Raw genomic sequence first — 22,993 nt, forward strand, 5'->3', positions numbered from 1 at the left:
AAAAAAAAAAAAAAAAAAAAAAGGAAGAATAACTGGTGATGTAAAGATGTAAGCCCAATGGGCACAGCAAAGAGTCACGGAACATTAGACCAAAGAATCAGGCCTGCCTGTGGTTAGGCAAGGAAGGAACCAGCAAACAGTACTCAGTGGATTTCAGAATTGCTAGGATGCCTCCTATTGCTGCCTTTTGGAGTAAAAGCATCTATTGTAGTTATCCTACGTCTTTCTCTCTATCTTGTGTTGAATACAGAGGACAGAGGACTTGCCTCATTAATTTACAAGTTTTCAGATTGAGAGAAAATCAGCGGAGCTGCAATTGAAGTGCTACACCCAAGAAAACTCATCCACATCTGGAACTCATATACTTAAGCCGGAATCTCTGATGGAATGAGACTTTATGGGTGGAGGCCTGGGACACAGATGATTATATTTAGCATGTGAGCAGAATAAGAGCTGTTTAGATGACAAGGAACACTGTGGTAGGCTATATTTTTCATAATGGTCATAGTAATATCTCAGTCCAACCTACTCTCCCAGAATCTTGCCTCTGTTCTATAAGGAGGTGGGGACCTTTGGAGATCATAATTAATAAATAGAATGTAGCTGCTTTCGGTTCTGGTGGCGGCAGGGCTGAGCCAGCAATGCCCTCCCGGCCACCATGACGGAACAAGCCACTTCCTTCGCCAAGGACTTCCTGGCCGGAGGCATTACCGCTGCTCTGTCCAAGACAGCCGTGGCATCGATCAAGCGGGTCCAGCTGCAGCTGCAGGTGCAGCACGCCAGCATGCTGGTCGCCGCCGAGAAGCAATGCAAGGGCATGGTGGACTGCATCGTCCGCATCCCCAAGGATCAGGGCGTGCTGTCCTTCCAGAGGGGAATCCTGGCCAATGTCATCCGCTCCTTCCCCACGCAAGCCCTCAATTTCGCCTTCAAGGATAAGTACAAGCAGATCTTCCTGGGGGGCGCGGACAAGCACACGCAGTTCTGGAGGTACTTTGCGGGCAACCTGGCCTCTGGCAGCGCGGCAGTCGTGTATCCCCTGGATTTCACCAGGACCCGCCTGGCAGCCGACGTGGAAAAGTCGGGCACGGAGAGCGAGTTCCGAGGCCTGGGAGACTGCCTGGTGAAGAGCCCCAAGTCCGACGGTATCCGGGGCCTGTACCAGGGTTTCAGCGTCTCCGTGCAGGGGATCATCATCTACCAGGCCGCCTGCTTCGGGGTGTACGATACGGCCAAGGACATGCTCCCGGACCTCAAGAACACGCACATCCTGGTGAGCTGGATGATCGCGCAGACCGTGACGGCCATGGCTGGCGTGGTGTCCTACCCCTTCGACACAGTGCAGCGGCAGATGATGACGCAGTCCGGGCGCAAAGGAGCTGACGTCATGTACACGGGCACCACAGACTGTTGGAGGAAGATCTTCAGAGACGAGGTGGCCAAGGCCTTTTTCAAGGGTGCGTGGTCCAACGTCCTCAGAGGCATGGGGGTGGGGGCGGGTTTCGTGCTGGTCTTGTATGACGAGCTGAAGAAGGTCAGCTAAGGGCCTTGGCATCCTCCACACACACCAAGGGAACCAAAAGAACCACGTAGAATCCTGAAGTGTGCAAACCATCGACGTTCGAGAAATTCCAGTCATCTTTTTCCCAGCCGGACCCTGCCTGTAGATGGCCAGGGAAGGCTCTAGAAAAGGGGCGCATTGGCCAGGCGTGGTGACGGGCGCCTGTAGTCCCAGCTACTCACTCGCGAGGCTGAGGCAGGAGAATGGCGTGAATTAGGGAGGCGGACCTTGCAGTGAGCCAAGATTGCGACACTGCACTCCAGCCTGGGCGACAGAGCGAGACTCCGTCTCAGAAAAAAAAAAAAAAAAAAAGAAAAGGAAAAAAAATAAGAAAAGAAAAGAGAAAAGAAAAGGAGCACATTATGATCCAGCCATCTGTACCGGATTCCATGTCTTGATCACTGGGGGAAGGGAACCAGGGTGTCCTTGTGGGCCCACGGGCGAGGCACTCCAATACTCAGACCTAGAGTCCAGATGCTTGTAGGATCCAAGTCGTGTTTAAGTATTCATTTAAAACAAAAGAATCATGTTCCCCATTTGTACTTAAGCACTAGCCCCTCTTTTGCACAGCCGAGTACTTGCAATTATGTTCTATGTTGGGCATCCTGCTGCGAAACAATAAACACAGGATGCGAGGGGGGAGAATAAATAAATAAATAAATAAATAAATAAATAAATAAATAAATAAATAAAATGTAGCAGAAGTGAGACTAAGTAATATATTAGACCAGCTTAGAAAGACAGTGCAACTTCCTCTTGACATTTTTTTAGGACGTTTGCCTTTTGGAACTCAGACGTCATGTTATGAAGAGGCCGAGGCTACATGAAGAAGTCATGTTGACATGTTTAGGCACATAGGTCTAGCTAAGGACCCTGCTGACGGCCAGCATCAACTACCAGGTATGTGAGCGAACAAACTGGTGATTTAACCTCCAGCTTCAGAGTAACCCTAAGTAATGCTAAGTACAACAAAGACAAGCTGTTCCTGCAAAGCCCTGCTCAAACAGCAAATTGACTACCATAATAATACTGTTATTTTAAAAAACAGTATTATTGTATCAGTTTATCAACATGGAAAAGCTTTAAATACATAATCTTAAATAAAAAGTAATTTTCTGAAGAATATATACGTTATGATAGCGTTAATATATAACATAATATAATACATTGGAACTGAAGTCTAAATAATTTTGATTAATAAATTTAAAATATCAATATGCTTTAAAATATTTATTGGGTAAATGCATTTATTAATTACTTTTTTTTTTTTTTTTTTTGGACGGGGTCTCGCTCTGTCGCCCGGGCTAGAGTGCAGTGGCCGGATCTCAGCTCACTGCAAGCTCCCCCTCCCGGGTTTACGCCGTTCTCCTGCCTCAGCCTCCCGAGTAGCTGGGACTACAGGCGCCCGCTACCTCGCCCGGCTCGTTTTTTTGTATTTTTTAGTAGAGACGGGGTTTCACTGTTAGCCAGGATGGTCTCGATCTCCTGACCTCGTGATCCGCCCGTCTCGGCCTCCCAAAGTGCTGGGATTACAGGCTTGAGCCACCGCGCCCGGCCTATTAATTACTTTTAAAAATTTATCAAAAACATGTATAGATAGGTGTTAAATATTTAAGCCACTACAGAATAGATTATGTTTAACAAGAAAACCTTTGAAGATGAGGTGTTGGAAGAAACACAGAAAAAGCAAAATGCAGGAAATGCAAATCAGTCAGTAAATTATTACAGCAAGAATGCATGGTGATTAAAAAAATAAGGTTAGCCTCATACATACACATGCATTATACATATAGCAAGGACAATAAATGTAAGTTAAATATAATTCTTTAAAAACACAAATTGGATTAAATAATGCTTAAAACTTGTTATAAATGATAAAAAGTATAAGACAATCAAAAAAAGATACACAAAAACTGAAAATACAGGAATAGTAGACAAATTAGACAATTACTAATAACAAAAAATTGAAGCAATATTAATATCAGATAAAAATAATTCAGTGCAAAAGGAATTCAATGGAATATCAGGGGGAATAATTGTTCAAGGACAAGTATTTACCTTTAGCTCCTTGGAAACATAACTTAATACATGTATAAGTAATGTATAGGCAAAGAGTGTTAGAACTATGAAAAGAGAGACTAAAGATGTAAATGTATTTTCTGGGTGATGTAGTTCAAAACTGATTGTTTTTGTACTTATGATAAAATAATTCAGATAGAGATTTCTTGAGTGATTTTTTACACAATAAAATATTCTCTTGGTAAGTTTCTGGTCATCTATCCCCTACTATCACCTGTTTTTACAGCTACACCATAAACATTTTAAGTTTCAACTTTCAAAATTGAATTGCCAGAACAATTAATTATGATGTTGAATGACTGAATCTACGAGTATTGGTTTCACAGCAGTGGGCTCTGTCTTAAATATAGAAAGACTTGAGTCATCAATTGTAAATAAAAGTATAAAACATAAATATATATTAATTTTAAACATATAATCAACATAGTGTAAACTATTTGTATTTAAAATTGTATAAAATATGAAAATGCAAAGAGATTTTTTGAGTGTTTAACTGACAATCCCATATTTATTAATTAAAATCAGGTAAAAAACAACCATAAATGTAGATAACCTTCAATAAATTTATTTTATCACTTTTAAAACTTTCTGCATAATAATAGTGGGACATTCTTGATAAAACAAACATCAATTTCAGGAACACTAAATAAATTATATCAAATGGAATTAATATGCATGATGATTTACTGTAATTTAACTCAAATAGAAAAATTGAAAACTACTCAAGTCACAGATAAAATTAATTTTAACTGTATCTTTGGGGTATACTAAAACTCACTCCTATCATTAGAAAAGGAAATCCATGAAGAAAGCAGGAATTTTCTACAGAACAAAAGTTATAGCGTGTGTTAAACTGGAGAAAGTTACATAAATTGTCAATATTCTTCTGGCACTAAATGGCACTAAAAGGGTACTTTGAAAATGAAATTCAAATGTTAAAAAAGAATAAAACCATCTTCTCTCTACCTATGGCATTTTACCATTTTCCATTCATAATGGATAATACCTGAGGAAGAGTTCTGAGGTGGCAGCATACTTGTACACCTGCTTTACTAGAATTGAATTGCTTAAGTGCTAATTTGCTGGCAATTTCACTGCAACAGCAGGTAGTTCATTTTTAACTGCATTTAGAGTTGTGAATGCTCATAGTGACACAGAATTCAGTCTGTAAGCCATTCCATGAGAAACTGTTTAAGATTAATACTTAAAACTGTTAATTTCTGCAGTCACTGGGCCTTGTACATAAAATCATTGCTTTGTTAAGGTAAATGCAGATGTTTGTAAACTCGTCTTTTAAATAATTGTATTTTTGAGAAAAAATTTCAATTTAACAAATATTTACTGAGTACAAATTGTATAGAGAATTAAGCAAATCAAAGAAACATTGGGTATGATTATTATAGCAGTTTCTGAACACATAGTCCAATAAATATAGTGGATATGTGTGTGTGTACATATATAGTGTGTGTATATATATACATATATACACATATAAATATGATATACATACATATTTATATATACATATATAAGCATACACATACATATATATACATATATGTATGTGTATATATAGTGGATGTGTATATATGCATATATACATATACATATATACACACATATATACGTGTATATGTATACAGATACATACATACATATATACACACACATATACATATACACGTATATATATGTGTGTATATATGTATGTGTGGGTATACATATATTTATACTCATGTATTTCACCCTCATGCTAACCTTTATCAAAAAATTCATAACCAAAGTAACCACAGATGCTCTCTTCTGTCTCCAAACTACATCTTTTCTGTTTTGCGGTATAAATAAGTAATATTAAGCATGAATTGAAATTACTAGCATTCACTTGAAAAAATGAAGTTAAANTAGTGGATGTGTATATATGCATATATACATATACATATATACACACATATATACGTGTATATGTATACAGATACATACATACATATATACACACACATATACATATACACGTATATATATGTGTGTATATATGTATGTGTGGGTATACATATATTTATACTCATGTATTTCACCCTCATGCTAACCTTTATCAAAAAATTCATAACCAAAGTAACCACAGATGCTCTCTTCTGTCTCCAAACTACATCTTTTCTGTTTTGCGGTATAAATAAGTAATATTAAGCATGAATTGAAATTACTAGCATTCACTTGAAAAAATGAAGTTAAATCATCACAGCCTGGTTTTGTAGATCTCTTTAGATATAAAAATGGAAAGTTCTAGATTTAGAAAATCTGTAGTATATAATTACCTTTTAGTGTTCTTACAAGTTTTGATTTCTCCTTTCTGGGACATCCAGAATGTTGACTTTGATAATTATTTAGCAGATTCAAGATAGATACAATTCATATATTATAGCAACAATTTATGAAGCTACTTTGTCTCTGAAACCATTTTAATAATGTATATGATATACTTAACACTTGGCCTGAAAGAAAATGTCGTAAAATATATTCTTTTCTTTTACATGTCTTCATTTTAAATCCCTTTTTGTATCATTTTCCCCTAACCATTGTATAGACATCTCAGAACTTGCATTTTGGGCACTTTGTTCCCCTTCTTTGATGTCATTAAAAATACTAAAAGCAAGTTCACTTCAGAAAACTTGCATTAATTTTTTTTTTTTTTAAATCATCTCATGCTCTCACCTCTTGTATATTTTTCTTCTAAATTGTTTGAAATTTGTCTCCCATATTTTCTGGCTATACTTTTGAAAATAATAAAACTTTATCTGCATAGTTACCTCAAACCATATTAAATGCACAGGTCAATTACCTTCCTACAAAAATAATTACCTCATACTTATTTTGCTGGGTTTAGTGAAGTTTGAATTAACTTCAGATTATTCCTTTAGTCACAGTGATTTGTATGGGTTTAAATTTGTCTTTTTCGAATAAAGTTAGTTTCCTTATTTTATATTATACATATCCATAGGAGAAAATGTAGCAAATCCAGAAAAACTGAATAAAGAACATAAACTATGCATGGTCCAACTACCTGGAACCATACCTTTTTAGAGTTTGGTATAGATGATACCAGTTTTACGTGTGTGTGTGCATACATTTAATGTGCTACTTTTTTGTGTTTTAAGTATGTTACATAATTCATAATATTTTAAATACTGGTTTTAAATATAGATTTGTCTATAATAGTAAAGATGTTTTTTCATTAAAATGCAGAAGAAACAGAAGTATGTAAAATTAATAGTAACCTCATTCAGATCGATGAGCAAATTACTTAATATTTTTGTGTAATTAGCATTGCATAAAATAATGAGATCAATATTTTAATTGCCAAAAAGCATAAATATAAATTATATATATTTGTGTGTATGTATATATATATGTGTATGTACATATATATCCACACATATGTATAATCTATATACTATATTATATATTATTATATTGAGTCACCTGAGCCATTTTTGCTTTATTTCCATTTGTTTTCCTTTTTTATTTTTCAATGGGAAAGATTAATAAACTACCTAATGGCAATCACTATTGGTCATCAAATCATTCTTCCCATACTCTTCCATCTATTTCTCATCAGTCTTTTTTCTGATATATATTTAAAATCAAAATATAGAGTGTGACCTTAAATAGTAAACACAAGAATAAAATATATGAAATATTTTAAATGAGTTAAATTCAATTTTTTTTTTCATTTTTGTTTTCCCTCAAACATTCTCCTTCTACAAAAGCTGGTAAGACCTCAAGCTGTGCTCTTATTTGTAATGGTAAGCATCATTTTGGTGGCCATGTGGCTGCACAGCATGAGGTGGCTATGATGAACCCTGATGAAAAACGACAGGTGCAAAATGAGAAAAGTTTGCACACAACAAGTTTGGCTTTATAAAGGCTTCAGGTTTACCATCATCAGAGAACCTTGATCTGCTGTGGTTTAAAACAGGGAAGGGAACCACCTGTTTTGCCTCAAGCAATAATTAAGATCAAACAAAATATGTTCTGAAACAGTAAGACATGACAAAGGATAGTGAAAGGGTTTTTCAGCAATGGCAATAGAAGTTACTTTCTCCAAAGAGTTGGGTTATTACCAAGTAAAGCACAATGGTAATAACCCAAAGGCAAACTAGAGTGAAGAAAAGCAGATATATGCAGGTGGAGGAACAATATTTGCATTTCCATAGATAAATACTTTCAAACATACAGAAAAAATGAAGGGACACAGAACTCATAGTAATGATTTGGGATATTTCCTTTGGCCAACGTATCTCCCCAGTTTCTAGGGCACACACTGAGATTCAGGAGTAGCCTGAAGAAGGGTATATTTATGAAATAACTATCCACAACTGACATCTACTTGTAAAGGATTAATATATTTTTCATAAATATGAGAGATACATCCATTCATAAAACTCTTTAAATCACGTTGTACAACTTGGATATGATAGTTGCTTATTCATAGGATGAAGAGGCAATGACTGGAATACACAATGTAAGTGACTCACACATAGGCACCATCACCACCAAGTAAAAAAGCAATTTGTGAAAAACAAGGAAAACTCTTGTTTTTGTCAGGGCCAGAGAAGTATAGTTGATGGTAATTTGTAATCAGAAAACACAGCAAACTACTTGATTAAAAAAAATCAATCCCAAACTTCTGTCTTTTTTACATATTCTAAACAACTATGTTAACTAGACCTAAAAAACTATAGGTATATGTGCATAACCAAATCAAGTCTTACTGAAATCTAGATCTGATGTCTTCCAACACCAACATTTATAAATATATCCCCAGTGCAGGCCGGGCATGGTGGCTCACGCCTATAATCCCAGCACTTTGGGAGCCGGATCCTGGTGGATCACTTGAGGTCAGGAGTTTGAGACCAGCCTGGCCAACATGGTGAAACTTCATCTTTACTAAAAATACAAAAATTAGCCAGGCATCGTGTTGCACGCCTGTAGTCCCAGCTACTTGGGAGGCTGAGGCAGGAGAATCGCTTGAACCTGGGAGGCAGAAGTTGCCGTGATCCCAGATGGTGCCACTGCACTCCAGCCTGAGTGACCAGAGTGAGACCATGTCTCAAAAAAAAATTTATCTATCTATATCTATATCTATCTCCAATGTGAAGCAATAATCATATTCTTGTTTCGTAGAAAATAAAATCATAAAATATCTGCATGAAATAAAATGCCTATTGCCTATTTGCATAAAGTATAATGGCAAATTAGTACTTCCAAAATTAAAATAAATTAAATTAAATGTAAATATTTTAATATAGTTTGAAAGTATAAAATAAAATATAATTTTCTTGTAATTCAATTCCTACAAGATGGTATTCTAAGTATTTGGAGGATACTTTCATTTTGATATTTTCACATGAACATGAGTTACATTCTATAAAGCATTCATAAGAGTGCCTAGCACATCATAAAGACTCTATAGTAATTAGTTATATACAAATAAAATTATTTTCATAATCAGGAGATACATAAAATGTTGTGATGTGCTTTTAAAACTTTGCATTTTATTGTATAATAAAAAGAAAATGTATACCATGTATACATACAAAATGATAAAATAATGAAATGAGTTTCACACTAAGATACCCTACCCTATTTAATAGATGTAAACACTGTTGTTTTCTTGTAAATCCTTCCACAAAATATCCCTTACATATGTATTCTTATGTGTGTATGTGTATGTATACGTGTGTGCATGCATATATTATACTTAGTATTTTTAAATAAATGGCTGTAAATTGAAAGCACTGTAGTTTTACTAATTAATATGTCTTTTGATTGATATATATTTGAAACTCTCTATTAAATGGTAATAGAGGGGCCGGGTACGGTGGCTCACGCCTGTAGTCCCAGCACCTTGGGAGGCGGAGGCGGGTGGTTCACCTGAGGTCAGGAGTTCGAGACCAGCTTGGCCGACATGGTGAAACCTCATCTCTACTAAAAATGCAAAAAAATTAGCCAGGTGTGGTGGCAGGCACCTGTAATCCCAGCTACTCGATAGGCTGAGTCACAAGAATCGTTTGAACCCTGGAGGATGAGGTTGCAGTGAGCCAAGATTGCACCATTGCTCTCCAGCCTGGGCAACAAGAGCAAAACTCCATGTCAAAAAAAAAAAAAAAAAAAAAGTAATAGAAGGGAAATCATACTCTATAAGAGATATCATTAAAAAGATAAAAGCCCCTGCATATAACTTCATATTTAGAGATCAAATACTGAATTATCTTCTTCAGAATTCAAAAACAAGACTCTAATGTTTTCTATCAACATTTCTATTCAACTAGAGTAACTAAATTGTATAACAGAAAAAGAAATAAAAGTACAAAATTGGAACCCCCAAAATAAAGCTGTCATTATTCCTTAATGACATAATTGTGTACATAGAAAGCCCAAAGTACTCTAGAAAAAAATAAGAGTGTTGATTAATAAATTTAGCAAGATTCTTGGATGCCAGGAAAATGTATTAAATCAGTTGAATCATCTACATAATTGACAAACTTTTATTTAAAGAACAAGATAATATGTGTTTTCACCTTTGTGGCCAATATGACCTGTCACTTCTCAACTTCGCAGTTATAGTAGTCCTTCGATATGTGTTCCATACACTGTTCCATGTCGTAATCTTGCTACAAGCCTCTGCTGCTCTGAACATGTGGTACTAGCGTGGTACTGTGCTCCATTCACATATTTCACAACAATCTCTAGTTGACGTTCAAAACAGTTTTTTTTTTTTTTGCCTTATAATATAATTCCATCTGCAACATACATTTAGATATCCATTAATAGTCTGGCCAACTGATAGTACTTTTTTCCACTTGCTAGTAATAATTCTGAGTTTTTTCTTGGTTTTGTGACTTTTTTTTTCAATACATGTAATAGATTCTAAGCAGGTAAGATATAACTGCCCTCTTGAAACAAGTAGTCCTGCCCATCAATTACTCATCAGTAGAAAAGCATATGTTTACTGAAAAGAGAAACCCAGTAAGGTAGCCTCCTTATTCGAGGCTGGAATAGCATAGAACAGATCCACTTAGTTTCTAAGCTTCTGCCTGATTTTACAAGCATATTTTAAGAAAATGATCTAATGATTTGTACACTGAATAGGAAATATCAACCCAGTTTTAAATAGTAATATCTAACCTTTCTTAATATTGTTGAACACTTGTAAGAAATTGATTCCAGAAGGCACAATCAACTAATACTTTATTTGCAGTACTTCAGGACCATGAAACATTAATTTCCATACATATATATTAGTCATCTCAGGGGAAAAAATTAGGTCACCCAGAGCAGGTTCTAATTTCTATCTTTACATACTATTTTACTTGACAAGAAAACATCAGCAAAAACTGTGTGAAGCGTGCTAATAAACTCAGTTTCACCTTATTTAAGAGAATGACATTTAAGTAGTACTAGAAATCCATTCTGTTAATAGAAAAAAAATGGAGAATTTTGATTACAAGTAAAAGCATGTAAGACATGGCCTGGTAATCATTGATGACTATATTAACACATATTAGCAGTAAGCGCTCAATCTAATATCTTAGATACAGGGATTTTAATAACTTTTTCCGCAAAATAATACAAAGCTGAATATTTATATTTCTAGTTTTTACTAAATAGGGATGCATTCACTGGACTTTGCCAGACCCTATAGTCCCAGCGCTATTTTTTTTCCACATAGTAGAATCCACTTAATCTTAAGTGTAGATTCAGTGTGTCTGCATTTCTAAGGTTAATATTCACCTCAGGAAAAAAAAAAAAAAAGGAATGGGGTTGTTACCTATTTTCTGAAACTTTTCCCTTCTGTCCTTTGTAACTCTTCCTTCCTTCCTTCCTTCCTTCCTTCCTTCCTCCCTTCCTTTCACTTCCCTTCCCTTCTCCCTTCCCGCCTTCCTCTCTCTCCTTTCTCTTTCTTTCTTTCTTTTCTTTCTCTCTTTCTCTATCTCTCTTTGTCTCCCTCCACACTCCCTCCCTTCCTTCCTGCCATCTTGCCTTACTTCCTTCCTTTTTTTCCTTCCTTATAATTATTTTAAAGATGCCTGTATTCTAAAACCAATGAAGGAATTCAACTTGTAAGAAAGCTTAACAGAGATTTATGGGTAATCTAATATGTACTATGCCAAGTAGCAGCAATAAGAAGGCAGATAGTATTCTATTCTTCAATGCTTTTGCAGTTACCTGAGGAGATATATGTAAGTTAAAAAAATACATTACAGTGGGATAAATATAGCAAAAGAAAAATTTCAAGCTGAAGTATCACTATGGAGAAGAGAGTAATAACATGATTGAGGGCTTCACAAAAGATATTTTCAAATAAAGTGATATTTCATCATGATTTGGCAGAAAATATAGAAGGTTTCCAGGTTGACAGGCATACTGAAGAATATGCAGGCAGAAAAATTAGAGGTAAGGTATTGTATAATAGCCAGGTTCCATCAGAGAAGTCTGTGTCAGTCCATCAAAAACCCAAGTGGTCTTTAGAATTAGAAACACCTGGAAATCTGAAAAAATGTGAATGTCACTTATTTACCCCAGGCTTATACAGCAAAACAGAATCTTTCAGTTTGTTTTCTTTTCTTTTCTTTCTTTTCTTTTTTTTTTTTTTTTTCTTTTTTCTTTTTTTTTTTTTTTGAGAGAGCAAGGAGTGTAGCTGGGGATCTGCATTTAAACAAATTTCTAAAATGATTATAGTAATGGTAGAAATTCATAAACAATTTCTCTAATCTAAAGAGTTACAGTACAGTGTGCAGGTGAAGGTGTGGAGATGAGCAGCAGTAGAAAGAGATAAGACAGAAAAGGGACATAGACAATTTTTTAAAATTAAATTATCCAGCCATTTTGCGAAGGGGAATTATTTTTAGTCACCTATGGCATATGGGAAGGTGAAGGTTTATAGCCATTAGATAGCTTTTATTATGCAATTAGGCAATGACATTGGGTGTAGGGGATGAGGTTTATAAGGGTTTACTATAGTTTGAGTGTGTGTCTCACCAAAATTTATACATTGAAACCTAGTAACCAAGGTGATGATATTAAGAAGATGTGGCCTTTGAAAGATTATTAAGTAAGGAGAGCTCTCCTTTCATGAATGGGATTAATGCTCTTCTTTTTAAAAAGGCCCCAGAGAGCTGCCTTCCCCTTCTGCAGGGTGAGGACACATCTGAGATGAGGTGCCGTTTAAGAGGACCAGGCACTCACCAGATCAAATCTGTTGGTACCATGATCTTGGACACCTCAGATTTCAGAATTCTGATCAATAAACTCTGTTGTCTATAAAATATCCAGTCTAAGATATTTGGATATGGCATCCTAAACACAATAAGACAAGGTTGATGTCCTTGGTATTATGCATGGCAAGATCGAGATGTAATTCTCAAACCTTAAGTTTCAGGCAGAAACATTAACTATGCCTATCAAAATATATACTAGGGGTTCAAAGAAGCTACCCCTTTGAAATATATCTGGAATTGACGATATCCTTACCACCTCTACTGCTAGCATCTTAGCCAAAGCACCATTATCCTTTGTTTTCATTACTGCAATAGTTTTTAATTGGGTCAGCCTCTTTGACACTTTCCAACCTATACTCTAAGCTCCATAGAACCACCAGGGAATTCTTTTTTATTACAAAATCAGATCATGGCATACTTCTATTTAAAACTTGTCAGTAGACCCCCCAATATCACTTATAAATAAAATCCAGAGTTTTATCATAGGCTATCAGACCCCGCAAATGATCTCTCTCTCTCATCTCTGTTCTCTCAAATATGTGCCTTGTCATGACCACATATAGTGCTGCCTGATGTTCTTAAACATTCAACCCATGTTCTCCACCAGGGATCTTACATGTATTCTTCTGTTTGGAATGTTATTCCCCCAAGTAACACTAAGGTCATTCATTCACATCCTTCATTTCACTTCTGAAATGTTGCTTTATCATTCTTGTCTTTCCCAGCACCTTATAAAAAAAAGAGGATGCACTCTTTGCCAACTCAATTACCTGAATGTTTTGTTTCTCTTCACAATACTTTCTCCACCTTTTGCTTACTATTTTATTGTCTGTCTTCCCCACTAAAATTTAACCTCCATATATAGGCAGGGAATTCTGTTGCCTTTGTTCACCCCTGCATCTCAGCGCTTAGCATAATGCATGGCTCATAGTATCTGGTATACAAAATGAAATAATGAAGCAAATAAATAAAAGACATACCAGCGACTTACAACAACAGTGTTGGTTATGGATGAAAATACCCAGAAAGTTGGATGAGTGAGGAAAAAAGAAAAAAAAAAAAAACATGCAATGAACAGAGCTTTGAAATCTTGGAAGAGAGGCACACATAGAAAATATTTATATAGAACAGGCACAGAAGCAGGAAGAAAATCAGGAGAAAATGGAATAAGAGAAAGCAGAGGAGGGGAGCATTTCAGAGATGGAAGGATCAATGAATCTAATGCTGTGAAAAACTCAGAAAGTTCAAATGGACTAGAACATAGAATTGAGAGTCATCAGGACATACGCAATGTTTGATTAGAGAAGAGAGAGGCCTGTTAACTCAGTTGACCCCACGGCTGATTAGAGGTTCACCAACATTTGTGAATACCATTCTATTTAGCAAATATTTGGATAAAAAAACACTTGACTAGAAAGTAAAAAAGAGCACATGGATCTAACTGGCTTTATCAGCAGGCTAAATCCTGAGTTATGCTTTGATTAGAATATCTTTGTGTTGTGATCAAGACAGTGAATTTGAGTCTTACAAGAAAGGCTTATGTGAGTGAATTGTTGCCTTGTCATTTCACACCATTGAACAACAGAAAGAAATAGAAACTGTTCATATGTCTTTTGGTGAACAAAATAAAAATCACATGGGACAATGGAGATAAGAAAGGTTTCTCTCACAGGTTTTTCTGTAAGCTGTTTCAGACCATTGATACCCATCGTGATTTTCATCTCTATGTTTCTTTTGTATGTAACATCAATATGTCACTTCTCTCCTCAAGAAATACCTATGCATCCTAAAAATCAAAACATATTCTACAAATGATTTTTCTTGTTTTACTATTAAGTTGTTTAATACATTGCATTGAATATAATTCAAAAAATGAGTTTTACAAAGTAAATATTGACAAGCTCCAAACATTTGTTTTATTTTTCATTTTTTGTCACATTTCTATCTATATGTGCTACCATTCTCATTTCCTTCCCCCAAAACATACTAAGGTTTTTTGTTGTTATTTACTTCAGAGTAGTAGCATTATATATTTGGAGATAGATATAGAAGAATAAAACACCACAGAAAATTTTAAAATTTTATTTTGCTTAGAATTGGTATTTGCTCAGTATAACAACTCAACATATTATTATAGAGGCTATGGTTTGAAGGTATTCCGCAAACAGCATGTGTTGGAAACCTAATTTCCAATGCAGTAGTGTTGAGAGGCAGGATCTATAAAGAGGTGCCTGGGTAACTGGGGGTTTGCTCTTTGAATAAATTAATGTCATTATCATGGGAATGGGTTTCTTATTCTGAGAATGAGTAGCTTTTTATAAAAGCAAGGTTGGCCTCCTCTTGTTTTTTCTCACATGTGTTCTCTTATCGTTCCACCTTCCATTATGTGATAATACAGCAAGAAGGCCCTCACAAGACACAGTTTCTCAATTTTGGACTTCACAGCCTCCAAAATTATAAGCCAAATAATTTTATTTTCATTAGAAATTATCCCACTTGCAGTATTCTATTATTGAAGCAAAAAATGGACCAACACAGAAAAATGGTACCAAGAAGTTTGGTCATCGCTACAACAAATACCTGAAAATGTGGAAGCAGCTTTAGAACTGGTACTGAGTAGAGGCTGGAAGAATTTGGAGGAGGAGGCTAGAAAAAGCTCAGATTGTAATGCATGGAGCATTAAGGGCACAGAAGAAGAAAGGGAATGTAAAGAAAGTCAGAAATTTCTTAGGGATTATTTGAGTAGTTGTGTGATATCAGAATGTTGGTAGAAATATAAACAATAAATGTCATTCCAATGATGTCTTAGATGAAAATAAAGAAAAAGATATTGGAAAGTGAAATAAAGACCATGCTAGTTACACAGTTGCAGAGAACTTGGCAGAATTGTATCCATGTCTTAGGGCTTTGTGAAAACCAGAATGTAAGAATGATACATTAGGATATCTGGCAGAAGAAATACCTAAGAAGCAAAGTATTCAAGGTTCCACATAACTTCTTTTGGCAGCTTACAGTAAAATGAGAAAAGAGATACATGATTTGAAGACAGAATTTGTAATTAAAAGGGAAATATAATCAAAACCCTTGGAAAACTCTGAGCCTGGTCATGTAAAGAATAAAAAGTCATGATCAGGAGAGAATAGTAAGGTTGTGGCCAATCGACTGCTAAGGAGATTAAAATGGATAAAAGATAGCCTGGTTTTATTCATTAAAACAAAGAAACAATAACCCTGAAGTCATTTCAGTAAATCTAGAATATTGAGGGCAAGGTTTCCAGAGAGGTGTACATAGGAACTTAGCATCTGCTGCCCTGCACTGCCTTAGGACTCTGCTCCTAGAATTCTGGTGCAGTACTCTTTGGTCACTCAAGTTGTGGTCTAGAGGTCTCAGACCACTACTCCAGAAGGTGTGGCTTGGACTACTGGTCTAGAAGGTACAATCTGTAAACCTTAGCAGTGTCATAATGGTGCTAATTCTACAAGTATACAGCAAGGGCTATGGACTAATGGTTGTCTCCATCTAGATTTCAAAGAATGTTGTTGAAGCCTGGGGGCCCAGGTGAGACTTGTCTCAGGGCTGAAGCCATCATAGAGAAGCCTCACTAAAGTCATGCCCTGCAGGATCATATGAGTAAGATGTTAGATATGAGTTCTAAATTTATTTTCAAAGAATCAATATGTCAGTATGTTGAATTCTTTGCCTTCTACTTTTAAATTTAACTTCCTCATAAAGCAACTTTTTCAATTACCTGCTGCACCCTGACTCATTTCAATCACCCGCTCTACCTTGACTCATTCCAATTACCTGCTCCACCCTGACTCATTCTGATTACCTGCTCCACCCTCACTCATTCCGATTACCTGCTCTGACATAACCATTTTTCCCGCCGAACCACTCACCCCGTCACTCTCTTTAAATTACCCAATTGCAATTAGTTTAGCCTGTGCAGTCTAACCCTAGCCAATAGGGGAACTACACAGCAGCAGGGGCCACGTGTGTCAGGGATAAGAACCCCTTCTCCTCCCTTGTCCAAGTGTGTGCTCACCATTGTTCCATCTGTAAGGGCGCACCCTTCTATAGAAGTAACTTGCCTTGCTGAGAATTAAAAAGAAAATTTTATATTTGAGTGCTATTTCTTTTGCAGCACCAAAACTTTATTTGTAACAGTTACCACTTCAGAGTCCTCAATAGGGAATACCTAGTAGAGCCATGGAAGTGGGTGATCCCCTGGCACCCCCAAACTGCAAGATCACCAGCATGCAACTCAAGCCTGGAAGAGCTGCAGACATAAGACTCCAACCCTTGAGAGCTGCTGGAGAGACTGAGCCCAGTGAAACCATAGGGACAGGGTTGCCTGAAGTCTTAGTGGTCCAACCGCCACCCCAGTGTGCATGGAACATGGAGTATGGAGTCAAAGGAAATTATTCTCCAGCTTTAAACGCGTACTATTGCTTTTCCTCTTCCATTTTGGACTTCTTTGGGAACAGCCCTTTCTTCTTTCCTATTTCTCTCTTTTGTGATGTGATTGTCTTTCCTATGCCTGTTCCATCATTATATTTTAGAAGTAATTTGTTTACTTTTGCAAGCACACAGCTGAAGAGAAATTTGCCTCAGATGAATTATGCCTTGTGTCTCACCTAAATACGATTTAGATGAGTATTTGGAATTTAGACTTTTGAGTTGATGCTGAGACAAGTTAAGATTTGGGGGCTATTAGGATGGAGTAAATAAATTTTGCATGTAAAAATATATATATTAATACATATATTTTGGGATGGAATGCTATAAGGTGTCTCCCAAAAGTTAAGTGTTGGAAACTTTATTCCCAATGCAACAGTTTCAAAAAGTGGGATCTTTAAGAGGTGATTAGGTCATGAGGGCTCTTCACTTACAAAGAAATTAACGTTGATATCTCGAGAGTGGGTTTATTATTGTGGAAGAGGGTTTGTTATCATGAGAGTGGATTTGTTATGAAGGCAAGTCAAGCCCCCTCTTTGTTTTTATTGCTCACATTCTCTTGCCTTTCACTTTCTGCCATGAGATGATGCAGCAAGAAGGTACTTGCTAGATGTAACCCCTCAACTGTGGACTTTCTAGTTCCAGAACCATGAGTCAAATGGATTTATTTCCATTATAAATTACGCAGTATGTTGTATTCTGATACAGTAGCATTAAAAAGAATAAGCCAACAGAAAACTATTGCGTCTAGTTTAAAATGCTTTCCAATGACATTCCTTGAAATTGTAGGATTTTTGTCATGGGAAATTAAAAGTTATCTCTATTGTCACCAATGCAGGTAAGATTTCAAAGAACTCCTTTCAGGTAGAAATTATATCAGTTTGAAGAACCTTATCTGTCAGTACTTTAAGATGTTTCAAAAGCCTTACACATAATAAATAGGATGTTAATTTAAAATTTAAAATAATAAGTTTTATACAAACACAAAATTGAAAATCTTTCAGTTTAATTCTTCTTTGAGAGAACTCAACTCAGTCATTCACAGTGAGATTGCTAAGATTACTACTTTGACTAATGGTTATTAAGGCAAAGGGGACTATAAATTAGAAATGCCACATATACTTCCATTCCAATAAAGAATATTAGAGAGAGGAAACATAACATTAATAGTACTTGTGGACAAATTGAGTTCTGCCATTTATTTATTTTATTCATTTTGTATATATTTCCTAACTGCTCATGTACTCTGTTATGTATTGTATGTGCAAAAAATAATTTAAAAATGCATTAGAACAAAAGAAAAATGCAAAGACAACTCAGAGATAAGTGTAAGACTATGAAAAGATATTATTACTAATATCTCAAATAAGTTGAGGCCAAATATCTATATATTTAGGACAAAAATACAATACTAGTGGTAATAAACAGCCTAATTATAAAATAGATGATAAAAAGTCATTAGCCTAACTTAAGTTTTCAGAGCCAGGAATTTGCATTTAAATCCATGTGAATGTATTGACGACCAAAAAGTGATTGAGACATAAGTCTCAAATTTCAAGGTTTATTGAGCCAGCTTGAGGGCACACCCTTGAAAAACAAGAATCACAGTAGATCTGTGTTTTGTGTGTGTGTGTGTGTGTGTGTGTGTGTGTGTGTGTGTGTGTTTTCCAAAGAGCTTCTTAGGAGGGTTAGGTATTGCACATTTTCCTTAAAAAGGTGGGGAGTCAGGGCACAGCAGTGAGAGGAATTACTACATACTTGTGAGATGTTAATTAGTGCCCAGTAAATCTACACTTTAAATAAGATAAAGTGAACATTTGAAGAAAAACGGAAGAAACAGGTGTCTCAGGGAGGAGCAAAGGAATGATTAATCTCATCTTGTCTTTGTTATGTACCTGAGAAGATAAGCTAGCAATCCACATTATCAGCATTATCAGTGTGGAGTCTTTTGAAAGTGCTGATTTCTTTTTAGCCCTTAGGGAAGAAAGCTTAATGACACAGTAAGGGAGGAGGTAGAATGAGTGTCAGACCTATGAAAGCATGGCATTGAACTCATTCCAGAGTTTCTCTGGGATTCCTTGGCCAAGACGGGGTCTGTTGTTCAATTAGGTTAATGCGTAGAATTTTATTTTTATGTGTGAGTGTCCACAATATCTACCCTAAGGGGGGTTTAAAGTGAGAGTGATCATTTTTGTCTCTAATAAAAGACTGAAGGTAAACTGCTTTTCATTGTTGACAAAGGCTAGATTCATAAAATTTAAAGATTAAATGAGCAAATATTATAGCTGACAACTTTCTGACAGTTACAGAAACTGAGCAGAAATTTTTGCCCTTTTTCCCCATGAGTTGAAGAAATTTGCCCAGTGAAGACCTGAGGTTTCCTTGAAATTAAAATAGTAGTTCATTCAACACATCAGAGAATTCATAAAAACTCCCCAAAGTTGTTTCCTGGAATCATGATTAATATAATTTTTATCAAAAAATGCTTAAATCTTTTTTGATTAAATATTCATCATAGTTATGGAGAAAGAGTCCCTGCAATTTTACATGAAGTTTCTGGATTTGCCCATAAAAGTATGCTGAGTGAAGGTATTTTAAAAGCTTAATATTTAATAGAATTAGAAAAAATAGAATGAGTTCCATAAAGGACAATTATATGGGAATTTAGAGGAAAATGTTCTAGGTCAGTGTACAATTCACAAAAAGTATATTTGAAGTGGTCTCTAAGAAATGGGTAAATTTTCAACAGATAAAGACAGGATAGTTTTATATGACAGAAAAGGAAATAGTGTGAGTTCAGGAAAGTCTAGGGTAAGGTAAAATTAAGTCATGTGCTTAAGGAGGTACATTTGAGTCACACATGGAAAGCTTTGATTTGAGGGCTGAGGAGTTTACAGTATTGAGGTCAATTTGTAAATACATCAATTGTGTTCAAACTCTGTCTCTACTATAAATACAAAAATTAGCCAGATGGGGTGGTATGCGCCTGTAGTCCTAGCTACTCCGGAAGCTGAGACAGAAGAATTGCTTGAACCCAGGAGGCAGAGGTTGCAGTGAGCAGAGATGGCACCACTGCACTCCAGCCTGGGTGATAGCATGAGACCCTGTCTCAAAAAAAAAAAAAAAAAAAAATTCTGTCACTCTTAAAATATTTTATTTTCTTTTGTTTTCATTGTAAAGATATATATATATATGTATGTATATGCCATTTTAATCATTTTAAGTGTACAATATCATGCCATTAATTAATACACATTTTGTGTAACCATCATCCCTTTTCCAAAGCTTTTATTACCTCAAACAGAAACTCTGCATGCATTAAGGAATAACTCCCCTTTTCCTTTCTTAGTCTCTGGTAACATTTAATCTACTGTATCTCCCTATGACATTTTCTATTTTACATATTTCATATAAATAAAATTATATCACAACCTACATCAGAATTTCATTCCCTTTTAATGAGAATAATATTCCGTGTATATGTGTGTGTGCATATATATACACATATATATACACACACATATATACACGCACGCACATATATATGTGTGTGTATATATGTATATATGTGTGTGTATATATAAGTATATATATGTGTCTCACATGTCCGTGTGAAGAGACCACCAAACAGGCTTTGTGTGAGTAATATGGCTGTTTATTTCACCTGGGTACAGGTGGGCTGAGTCCAAAAAGAGAGTCAGCAAAGAGCGGTGGATTATCATTAGTTCTTATAGGTTTTGGGATAGGCAGTGGAGTTAGGAACAATGTTTTGTGGGCAGGGGGTGGATCTCACAAAGTACATTCTCAAGGGTGGGGAGAATTACAAAGAACCTTCTTAAGGGTGGGGGAGATTACAAAGTACATTGATCTAGTTAGGGTGGGGCAGAAACAAATCACAATGGTGGGATGTCATCAGTTAATTATTTTTACTTCTTTTGTGGCTCTTCAGTTGCTTCAGTCTCTCTGGATGTATACATGCAGGTCACAGGTGATATGATGGCTTAGCTTGGACTCAGAGGCCTAACATTCCTGTCTTCTTATATTAATAAGAAAAGCAAAAAAAAAAAAAATGAATTGAGAAACTAAATGAAAGACACAGGGTCCAAATAAAAGAAGGAGAAAAATAGGTATTAAAGGACTAAGAACTGGGAGCACCCAGGATGTCCAATTAATTAGAGAGTGTCCAAGGAGGTTTGACGTTATTGTTTGCTTGGCTGGTGAGTTTTTGGGCTCTATCCTTGGGTTTTTTTATGTTGTCATATACCAGGTCAGATTGATTTAGGTAAAACAACACTCTTCATTTAAAATATACAGAGTCCTCTTTTTTTAGCAGTAAGTCGAAGCCTTGGCGATTTTGGAGGAAAGAGAAATTCAAAGCCAGAAACTGTTTGTTAAAGAAGGATTAGAAATGGCTAAGAGAGACTGAGATTGATAGTGTGGTGGAGATAGCTGGGGAGAGGTAGAGGGTGGCATAAGAATGGGAACCAGAATAAGAGTGAGTATAAAAGTAAAGAATAGGACTTCATCAGGGTGAAAGTATTAGAGGGTACCTTGCCACTGAAGATCTTCCATCCACTTCAAGAGAGACTTAAGGGTGATGATTTGAGGTAAAATCAGGAGCCACTAAATAACAAGAGTCTGAGAAACTGCTTGGGTGATTTGACTAATAAAGGCCAGTTCGTTATTGGACTGTATAGAGGTGGGAAGGCCAAACCGAGGAATTATATCTGACAAAAGGGAAGAAATAACCGTGGTGCCCTTCTCAGACCTTGTTGGAAAGGCCTCTACCCATCCAGTGAAAGTGTCTACCCAGACCAAGAGGTATTTTAGTTTCCTGACTTGGGCCATGTGAGTAAAGTCAATTTGCCAGTCCTTGGCAGGGGCAAATCCCAGAGCTTGATGTGTAGGCAAGGGAGGGGGACTGAACGATGCCTGAGGAATAGTAGAATAGCAGATGGAACACTGAGAAGTGATTTTCCTAAAAATAGATTCCACGTCAGAAAGGAAATGAGAGGTTCTAAGAGGTGGGCTAGCTGCTTCTAACCTACATGGAAGAGATTATGACATGACAATAGAAAAGAATGGGCCTGTGAGACTGGAAGGAGATATTTTCCTTGGTCCAAGAACCATTTGCCTTGTGTGGGAAGAGATTGATAAGTGGAAGTTTCAGTGGGGGAGTAGGTGGGCGTGACCAGGGGAGAAGGAGAAAAACTGCCACGAGGTATAGAGTTGGAATGCTAACTGCTTTTTTAGCTACCTTATCAGCATAAGCGTTGCCCTGAGCGATGGGATCTGATGCCTTTTGATGGCCCTTGCGGGGTAAGGCTCCAGCTTCCTTTGGAAGTAAAGCAGCCTAGAAAAGAGTTTTTTTTAAAGAGACATTAATGGTGGAGGACCCTTGCGTAGTGAGGAAACCTCTTTCTGCCCATATAACAGCATGGTGGTGCAGGATATGGAAGGCATATTTAGAGTCAGTATAAATATTGACACGTAGTCCTTTGCAAGAGTGAGGGCTCGAGTTAAGGCAATGAGTTCGGCTTGTGGAGAGGTAGTGGAGGGGGTTAAAGCGGTAGCCTCAATGATAGATGTGGAAGATATTATAGCATAGCCAGCTTTT

At 36.3% G+C, this 22,993-nt stretch overlaps 1 protein-coding gene across 1 annotated transcript; it reads left to right on the forward strand.

Annotated features, from left to right (window-relative positions):
• The first annotated feature begins 570 nt into the window (after nt 1-570).
• Nucleotides 571-2,401, forward strand: LOC108529787 (ADP/ATP translocase 3-like). Its single transcript, XM_017872304.1, has 2 exons — nt 571-1,457; nt 2,333-2,401. Exons 1-2 carry the CDS (start codon nt 659-661, stop codon nt 2,386-2,388), a joined length of 855 nt encoding a protein of 284 aa, XP_017727793.1. The 5' UTR covers nt 571-658; the 3' UTR covers nt 2,389-2,401.
• The last annotated feature ends 20,592 nt before the right edge of the window (nt 2,402-22,993 follow it).

Source organism: Rhinopithecus bieti, unplaced genomic scaffold (genome assembly GCF_001698545.2).
Source record: "Rhinopithecus bieti isolate Rb0 unplaced genomic scaffold, ASM169854v2 scaffold_6113, whole genome shotgun sequence".
NCBI lineage: Eukaryota > Metazoa > Chordata > Mammalia > Primates > Cercopithecidae > Rhinopithecus > Rhinopithecus bieti.

Coding starts and splice junctions, on each gene's coding strand:
- LOC108529787 (XM_017872304.1), top strand. CDS start 659: ATGACGGAACAAGCCACTTCCTTCGCCAAGGACTTCCTGGCCGGAGGC. Junction 1,458..2,332: donor GGCCAAGGCCTTTTTCAAGG/GTGCGTGGTCCA, acceptor ACATTTTTTTAG/GACGTTTGCCTTTTGGAACT.